Below are 9306 nucleotides of genomic sequence, written 5' to 3'. Positions count from 1 at the left end.
ATTTTTTTTAGAGTTCTTTTTGTTTGTTTGTTTTTTAAGGTAAATGCTTGTTTCTCTATAAATAACATCTCTTTTTTTAAAAAAAAACAAACAACCAGCCAACATTGACTCTCGCACGGAAACGGCCACGCAAACCAGGGAAAGAAAACTCAAAGCAGAATCATTTCAGGATCCAACATTTTGCCAAAGGAAAAAAAATCAAAACCAACCAACCAACAGAATCCCTAAAGTGCCTGGTATGGGGAGGAGGCTCCAGCGGCACATCTGCGGCTGGCTGGCCGGGCTCGGGCAGCAGCACCCGTTTTTCCATAGAAATGAGCTGCCAAAAGGATATTTTAGTGTCCCAGGTACAGTAGATCTTGGTTCAAGTGTTTGGACTCGAAGGATGAGCGTGAGGAAAAAGCGACTGCGAGAGAGTGGCGACAGTGGCACTTGGCCAGGAGTTGACCCCCACCCTGGCCAGCCATTCCTGAATTCCTACCCCCCTCCATCCCACCAAGAGTTCAGAGTTCCCCATCCTGGCTGGATGGCAGCCCCAGGGGGATCCTGGCAGGGCAGGAAGCTAGCATAGGGCACCAGGAAATGCCAAGGATGGCTTCAACCCACCCCAAAGGCTGGGGATAAACCCTCATCCCGTCCGTGGGCAGTGGATGGTGGCCCCTGCCTTGTCCCAGCCCAAATCCTACCCCTCCCACCTCCTGCCCAGCCAGCGAGGGGAGGGAGAGGAGCAGGAAGGTGCAGGGGACAGGAAGGGCACTGCCAGCTGCTTGTTAAACCCAGGAACAGCTTTGGCACCATGCTGGCACCCAGCAAGAGCGGGAAGCGCTGAACTCTTGGCCTACCTGGCCACGCTAGGCCTGCCCAATCTTGTTCTCCTTTAAAGTGCCCTATATTTATAGAATTTCTAAATAAATATAATAAGATATTAGGTCACCCATAGTTTAAGCTACTCCGAGTAACAGCCGTCCAGGCCGATGGCGTTGTGCCGATCCTTGGTGTAGGGGCAGGTGCTGCCATTGGGCAGGGCCCCGCACGCCGCCGTCTTGGCTGCAATGCCGCAGTTCTTGAGGAGGTTGAAGCTGAAAGAGCTGATGGCATCCTTAGGTGGGAAAGGCTTCATGGTGGAGAGGATAAGTGCCAGGCAGTCAGCAACGTCCTTGTTGGGCGCGCATGCCAAGGCTGGGGTGTGACCTGAAAAAAGCTGGAGGTGAGGAACCACCACGGATGGGTGACATCCCTGGGAATGCTGCGATTGGGGCTGTTTGCTCCCCTGCATCTAGGGGTCAGGACATAGAATTATGGAATGGTTTGGATTGGAAGGACCTTAGAGCCCATCCTGTTCCACCCCTGAACCGGCAACAACAGCTCTAAACCTGCACTCAGAAAGGAAATCAAGTGTTAGGAGTTGTGGGTTTATGCCTTCCGTGTCTGCACAGGAGCTTGACAAAACAATCCCGACCCTCTGTCTCAACAAGGGGACAAAGAGCTGCTGCATCCCAACTGAAATGGTCATGGAATCACAGAATAGTCCGGCGTGGACGGCCCTTAAAGCTCACCTCATTCCACTCCCCTGCCATGGGCGGGGACACCTTCCACCAGCCCAGGTAGCTCCAAGCCCCATCCAACCTGGCCTGGAACACTCCCAGGGATCAGACAGCCAGAATGTGACATCTTTGTCTTTATCAGTATCTCAAAATATCTCAACTATCTCCATAGACCCTGAGTCTGGGCACTGTCAAACACTGCAATTGCAGCAACCCCTGTGAAGTGTGCCAGGACCAGCAGAGGACGACAAACAGGCTTGGAAGTGCTGGCAGCACAGCAGACACCAGGATATTTATCACAACTCAGAAGGATTCCAGCTCTGCCAGGAGAAAAGCTTCTGGCCACAACCACTAGCTTCTGTCAAGTTACAAATGAGTCCCAGTGCGTTGCTGGTCTGGGTCACTGCGGGAGCCAGGCAGCACTAGGCAGTGCATGGGGGGTACAAAACACATATCAAACACCTGTGAGACCTGGAAGTGCTCTCACAGGGGATGGCAGGTGGTCATGTCCTCCTCCAAGCCGTGTCTGTCATGCCATGAGCTGTGAAGGTGCTGCTCGGCTGTGGGAAGGATGTGGAACTCCTGATCCTGGCAGGGTGCCTCCCCAGGCATGTCCCACCCTCCAGGGACGTCACACTGAACCCTAGGTACCCCTGAGGACACGCACCTTCTTCATCCACAGCCAGCACGGTGGCCCCTCGGCTGAGCAGGGCCTGCACGACAGAGGCCAGCCCGTTCCGGGCCGCGATGTGGAGCGGCCTGGGAAGGGGGAAAAGTAACGTGAACCCGGTAGCAGAGCCACCTGCCCAGAACACCTTGTGCCAAAAACAAGCTGCCCCTGAGAGCGGCTTCAAGGGCAGACACTTGACTGCTCTGAGCTAACCTGCTCCAGAGCTCACCTGCTCAGAGAGCAAGAGCCAAGCTCCTCCCACCTTTCCCAACACACGCCCCCCACCTCCAGCAAGGGCCCAGCCAACCCACAGGCACCGGCTGTGCAAATACTCACATCTGCAGAGCACTGTTACTTGCATTGATAAGGCCAAGGTCTTGGGTTTCCCCCAGGATCAACAAGGCACACTTTTCATGGCCCTGGAAAGGAGACCAGAGGGTTTAGTGCACGAGCAGGAAGGCAAGGGGTGACCTGCTGCTGTCCAAGCAGGATGTGACTTCACAGGATACAGAAACATTCCCTAAACCTGATCTTTCACCACAGGTCACTCTGACAGGGCTGGAGAGGACAAGCTGCTGTCCCCTCCACCTCCTCCTCAGCATGGATATGCTGACCACGATCCTCCTGCTCCCACCATGGAATCACAGAATGGTTTGGGTTGGGAGGGACCTTAAAGATCATCTTGTTCCAAGCCTCTGCCACAGGCAGGGACACCTCCCACTAGCCCAGGTTGCTCTGAGCCCCATCCAACCTGGCCTTGGACAACTACAGGGATGGAGCAGCCTCTGGGAAATCCATTCCAGTGCCTCAACACCCTCACAGGGAAGAATTTCTTCCCAATATCCCGTCCAACCCTGCCCTCTCTGTCAGTGGGAAGCCATTCCTCCTTGTCCTGGCACCCCAGGCCTTTGTCCGAAGTCCCTCTCCAACTCTCTTGGAGCCCCTTTAGGTGCACTGGAAGGGGCTCCAAGGACTCCACGGAGCCTTCTCTTCTCCAGGCTGACACAGAGACTCATCCAGTTCCACCTTCTGTCACGGGCAGGGACACCTTCCACAAGACTAGGTGCTCCAAGGCTCATCCAATCTGGCCTTGAACACTTCCAGGAATGGAAGTGATCCCAGAAATTCAGGAGTTCCCCAGGGTCTGTGCTACCTGGACTGCTCAAAACTGGACCAGGAGTGTCTGCACAGGTGCAGCTAGGCAGGACAAGCGCAGGGCCCTCACCTCTGCTCTGTGGGGCAGGAGGAAGGGGACAACCCCTCTCATTGCAGTGACAAGGTGATGGTGGTTGCAATCCTGGCCATCTCCCTACCTTGCTGCAGGCCAGGTGAAGAGCTGTGTTCTTGTTGACATCCAGCACAGTTATATTTGCTTTTGCTTGGTACAGCAGGAACTCTGAAACAAGGAGGGTCAGGTGCTGGTCAGAGGAAGCCACACAGAGCCTGGCAAATTGGGAATGGGACTGAGGAGGGAGAAAGCCCTGCTCCCACGGGACCCAGAGACTCACACCCTGTCTGGGGAACTCTGCCAGCACGTACCCACTGCTGCGGTGTGCCCATTCTCAGAAGCCACCATGAGGGGGGTCCTCCCCAGCTTGTCAGCCATGTCCACCTCGGCTTGGTGGCGCAGAAGCAGCTGTAAACCGTGGATGTTGTCTGCAAAGGCAGCAGCGTGAAGGGGGGTCCTGGGAAGACAAAAAATCAGGTCAACGGAAGGGCACAGCACTCACCCCAGGGTGTTTGGGGACATTTGACTTGGTGCCAGGGGAAGCCACAGTAGGAGGCACAGTCACCACCCAGCAGCGCTGGGTAGCAGGTGACAAAAGGGGGATACGTCTGTGCTTACCTTCCTTTGGCATCTCTGCTATTAACAATCTTGGCACCTAATGCTTCCACCAGCATTTCAGCAGTGCCATCCTGGTTGTTAATTCTGGGGTGGGGACAAGAAGGGAAGTTATAACAGGACTGAGCAAAATCAGCACATCTGCAGTGGAAGCAAGCAGCACGTTCCTGGGGCTTCGAGGCCAACAGCAGCTGCTCTGGAATTGTTGGGGATAAAACACCCCTTTATCCTTCTTGGTGTTACTCAACAGAACAGAACTGTGCCACACAAAGGCCTGACACAGGTGCCAGGAACACCCCAGGCCTCCCCCTTCCTCAGCCCTTCCCAGCTGCTGCTACCCAGGATGGAGCCCATGGCAAGGAGGGCAGGGTTTGTAGCTCCTCCACTCAGACACAAATCCCACAACATGGGGCTGGGAAGGACCCATGGATGTAACTTACACTGCACAGTGCAATGGAGTAAAAGGGTTTCCTTCTAGGTACGCAAACGGGTTGTGTTCAAGTAGCAATTCAAGACAATCTTCATGCCCTGAGGAGAGAGGGACAGAAATGCATCACCACTTGGCCTGTGGGCCCTCCCTGAAGGAGAACAAGAAGGGACTGAAGGACCCCCTGATTCTCCCCACATCACAGAATGGCAGAATCACAAAATCATTTAGGTTGAAAAAGACCTTCAAGACCAAGTCCAATCTGTGACCAACCTCCACCCTGTCAACTAGAACAGAGCACTAAGTACCATGTCCAGTCATTCATTAAACACCTCCAGGGATGGTGACTCCACCACCTCCCTGGGCAGCCCCTTCCAGTGCCTGGCAGCCTTTTTGTGAAGAAATTCTTCCTGATGTCCAACCTGAACCTCTCCTGCCACAGCCTCAGAAATGCCTCTGTTGGTGGCCAGCCCCTTCCAGTGCCTGACAGCCCTTTCCATGGAGAAATTCCTCCTGATGTTCAACCTGAACCTCTTCTGGTACAGCTTGAGGCCGTTCCCTCTTGTTCTGTCAACTGGGAGCAGAGCCCAACCCCCCAGCTGGCTGTACCCTCCTGTCGGGGAGTTGTAGAGAGCGAGAAGGTCCCCCCTGAGCCTCCTTTTCTCCAGGCTGAGCCCCCCCAGCTACCTCAGCCACTCCTCAGGAGTTCTCCAGACCCTTGTCCTTGTGCTCCAGCTCCTTCCCCAACTCCATTCCCTTCTCTGGACACATCCAGCCCCTCAATGTCTCTCTTGCAGTGAAGGACCCAGAGCTGGACACAGCACTTGAGGGGCCGCACCAGTACAAAAGAGCTGCTCAAAGAGTCAGAGACCCAAACAAGGTGCCCAAACCTGCCTGGTCCCCAGCATAAAGGCAGCACATATGCTTCCTCACTGGGAGCAAAGCTGCTGCACTTGAGGAGGTTTCCAATTCCACATGTCTCCCAAAGAGGTCACAGCCACATCGGTGGCTACCCTTTGAAACAGGGACATCTCTTCCTGCTGCCAGGGCGACGGCCAAGTTATCCTGTAAATCCAGCATCCTGGAGAGGGCAGCCTCAGCTATTCTGGAATAGCTACTTTCCCACTTCATTCCTTTTTTAAGAAGCTTGGGACCGAGAAAAAAAACTCCCTCCCAGATTCCTGACACCCTTTCCACCAGGAACTCCCCGCTGAGCTGATGGCTCCCAAAGCAGTGAGACACAGGATAATCTGGGTCTCCCTGTCTCCCCTCCCCCCACCAGAGGCAGGAGGGGCCCAGCCCTGTCCTTACCACTGTATGAAGCCCAGTGCATCGGTGAGTAGCCACTGTAGTCCACCACGGAGTCCAGAGGGTCAGTGGAAAGGGCTGCCTGCAGCAGGGTTCGCAGGACTTCCAAGTGCCCGCACGCTGACGCAAAGTGGATTGGGGTCCGGCCCTTGAAATCCCGACACAGAACAAAGGCATCGTGGTCCAGCAGAGCAGCCAGGCAGTCCTCGCAGCCCGTCACAGCCTGCAGCCAGGAGAGAGCACCAGAGGGTCAGATCTCACCTTCTGATCATTTAACAACAGAGCTATGCCCTTCTTCCAGAGTTTCCTTCTCAAATGCTGCATCTCCAGAAGGGAAATGGGCTTTTACCCTGAGGATTCTTGCAAAGAAAGAATCCACCTGCCTGGCCTTTAAACAGCCTCCAAACAGGAAGCCAAGCAGCAGGCCTGGGCCCTGCCAGGGATGCACTCACCCCTCGGTGCAGGGCAGTCCTTCCCCTCTTGTCCGCTGCATCGGCCGTGGATCCCTTCTCCAGCAAGAGATGGACACAGTCAACGTGGCCATTCATGATCGCCAGCATCAGCGGGGTTCTGGGTGGGGAAAGGCAGCAGGGAGGAGGGTGGGCTTGGAAATCAGACAGGTTTGAGTACTGCCCTCTCCCCTGCCCCAGCCACCTGCAAGGGTCTGACCCTGTGCCACACAGATCCTAAAGAAACATGCAGACAGACTCACTGGCCATGGATGTCCATAACATCGGTGATGTCTGCCCGCTCCCCGCTGTCTATTAGGAGGTGCAGGGAATCCGTGTTCCCGTTGGCAGCTGGAGACAGGGACAAGAAAAGGTGTCATACACACATATAGGTAGGTCCACAAAACTAAAGCAAAGGGGCTGGAGCCCTTTCCCTCTCCCTGAACAGCAGCCAGGTGAAAGCGCATCCCTGGCCGTGGTGGCACTGATGGGCTCTGCTCACACTCCCTGGATGTCCCCAGCCCCATCTGCCCTCCATCACCTGCAGCATGGAGAGGGGTCCACTTCCTCTTCCTCTCCTTGACCAGCACGGACGCACCGTGGCTGGTGAGCACCTCCACACACTCCGTGGAGCCTCTCTCCGTGGCAAGGTACAGTGCCGTCCGGCCCTTGTGGTCCCGCACATCCAGGTTCACCAGGGTCTCAGCAAGTGTCTTTAGGGCTTCACAGTGACCGTTATAGGCCTGGGGACAAAGCACACTGTGTTAGAGTGGTGTCTGAAGAGGCTGCACCCAGAATAGTCCCTGCCAGGAACCCAGAAGTGCCCCCCAGGGATAATTCCTGCTCCTGAGTATCTCCAGGCAGAAGGGCTCCTGCCCAGCCACCACATCTCCTTTGCATTTGGGTCTCACCCAAAGCCTTTGCCCACTCCCACCCCTGCCCACATTCCAACACAGGAGGTGGCTCCAAGCAGCAGCAGCAAGAAGTCCTGGAAAGATCAAGGAGTTTAACAGACAAATTAAAGGACTTGGAACAAAGGTGCCTTCTCTCCTCTGTCCCACTCAGCACCAGCAGCTGCTGAGACCTGCCTGACAACCCTGGGTATCTCTCCATGACACAGCAGGAGCCCAGAGCACCCTGGACACCCTTCCAGGACACAGCATGAGCCCTCCCAGAGCCTGGGAGGGTCAGGCTGGCCATACTTACAGCTAAGTGCAAAGGGCTGACTGGAATGGTGCTTTCCACATCCTCCAGGCAATTAAAAGACATTTCCAGGAGCTGCAACAGCAACAACACAAACCATAACTGATCTTAGGCTCCTGGATGCTTTGACAGACACACTATCCACTGGCGGCTGCAGAAGGGTAAGAAAACCTGCTCATCTGCTTTAAACGATCCAAATTTCAGGATGGGACATTCCCTGACCTCACTTTGGGCGCTGCACAGGCAGCAGCAAGTCCCTGCTACCCCGAAGCCTCCCACTAGTCCTCATTTCCTCTGCCCACCCAGCTGCAAGACATCCACACATCCCTCTGTGCCAGGCAGCACAGCTCCTTTCTCTCAGGCATCTCACTCCAGCCCAGATCTTCCCTCCATGGTATTCCAACAGCTCCTCAAGAGTGCCCATAACCAAACCGATCCCCTGGTCAAACCCTGCAGTGCCTACAACACACATTCCTTGAGCCACAGGTGTGACATGTTCCTCAGGGGGAGCCTCCCCACCTCCCCTGGCAGCACAGAGGGTCTCTCCAGCCACTCACCAGCTCAAGGTTCTGCCTGTTGCCATACGCAGCCGCATAGTGAACAGCAGTGTATCCCTGCTTGTCCCGCAGGGATGGATCGGCACCGTTATCCAGCAAGAACTCCAAACAACTGCAACGAGTAGGAAAAAGGAGAGATGAAGGAAAAGGGAAGGCTGGAAAGGCACAGCTTTGTGGAGAACACCCCAATTTATCTCAGAGCAGGTGCTGTACTAATCCCTCCAGGACACAGAAAGAATGCAAAGCCCAGTGGAAGTAAGGATCAGTGATGCTGAGAGAATCCTATCAGCTAGGGATTCCCAGCAAAATGGGAATGGGCAAACACCAAAGCACTGCTGAAGGGGCTGCAGTGCAGACTCACAAGAATGCCTCTTTCAGCCTGGACTCCTTCAGTGGCTCCTCATCAGTGTCATGGCTGTTTCCTGAATGAGTCTCTGCTCTGAAAGGACACAGAACCCCACCAGTTTATTCACTACTCCCTCGTGCTCCCCCTCTTCACAACTCACCGAGTACATGGCCAGGGGACAGCAGAGTGTCAGCACCCAGTGCCACCACTCCCAGCCCCAAAACACTCACCTCCTGTACGTGTCCGAGGCAGCAGCGTAGTGTAAGGGGGTGCAGCCTTTACAGTCAGCCTCATTAATACTGGCTCCCGCCGTGACGAGCGTCACCGTACACTGGTAGCTGCCGTTGGCAGCTGCGTAGTGCAGTGGAGTTCTGGGACAGGGGAAAAGAGCAGGGAGCTCAGCACAGGTGGAGAAACTCACCTTGCAGCAAGGCAGGACATGGGCAGTCACCCACACCTGCTAGTGCTGAGCTGTGCCCTGCTCTGGCTCAAGGGTTCGGTGCTGCATCTGCTTCTGCAGAGCCAGAGCCGGACTCTGAGGTAAGAGGGGGTGACCTAGGCACAGAAAAGGCCTGAGGACATCAGAAGAAATTTCTTCACAAAAAGGGCTGTTAAACATTGGAATGGGCTGAACAGGGAGGTGGTAGAGTCGCCGTCCTTGGAGGTGGTCAAGGAACGACTGGACGTGGCACTTAGTGCTCTGGTTTAGTTGACAATGTGGTGATCATCGAAGGTTGGACTTGATCTTGGAGGTCTTTTCCAACCCCAGTGATTCTGTGAATGTCCCATCCCAAACCCAGGCTCACTGCACTCCAGCTGTTTCAGGACTGGAGGAATCTCCCTGCAAGGCCCACAGCACACTCACCTTCCAAATTTATCTCTCCTCCTCAAGTCAGCACCGCTGCTCAACAGCAAATTAAGACATTCAACATTCCTACAGGAGGGAGGGAGAGGAGTTA

General features: G+C 55.0%; 1 protein-coding gene across 1 annotated transcript in view; it reads right to left on the bottom strand.

Moving 5' to 3' along the window:
* Positions 1-747: 747 nt before the first annotated feature.
* The window catches only part of ANKRD52 (ankyrin repeat domain 52), a gene marked incomplete at its 5' end in the record, with an annotated part of 17300 nt that continues 8741 nt past the window's right edge, over positions 748-9306 (bottom strand). The window contains 16 exons of the mRNA XM_009075211.1: positions 748-1191; positions 2212-2303; positions 2551-2633; positions 3528-3610; positions 3754-3899; positions 4061-4144; positions 4498-4585; positions 5796-6015; positions 6245-6362; positions 6505-6592; positions 6783-6984; positions 7448-7519; positions 8002-8113; positions 8363-8440; positions 8578-8718; positions 9213-9281. Coding sequence (XP_009073459.1) covers positions 947-1191; positions 2212-2303; positions 2551-2633; positions 3528-3610; positions 3754-3899; positions 4061-4144; positions 4498-4585; positions 5796-6015; positions 6245-6362; positions 6505-6592; positions 6783-6984; positions 7448-7519; positions 8002-8113; positions 8363-8440; positions 8578-8718; positions 9213-9281 — 1921 coding nt within the window. The remainder of the gene's footprint in view (positions 1192-2211; positions 2304-2550; positions 2634-3527; positions 3611-3753; positions 3900-4060; positions 4145-4497; positions 4586-5795; positions 6016-6244; positions 6363-6504; positions 6593-6782; positions 6985-7447; positions 7520-8001; positions 8114-8362; positions 8441-8577; positions 8719-9212; positions 9282-9306) is intronic.

Source organism: Acanthisitta chloris, unplaced genomic scaffold (genome assembly GCF_000695815.1).
Source record: "Acanthisitta chloris isolate BGI_N310 unplaced genomic scaffold, ASM69581v1 scaffold4495, whole genome shotgun sequence".
Taxonomy (NCBI): domain Eukaryota; kingdom Metazoa; phylum Chordata; class Aves; order Passeriformes; family Acanthisittidae; genus Acanthisitta; species Acanthisitta chloris.
Note: the sequence above shows the minus strand (reverse complement) of the source record. Positions and strands in the feature narration are given on the sequence as shown.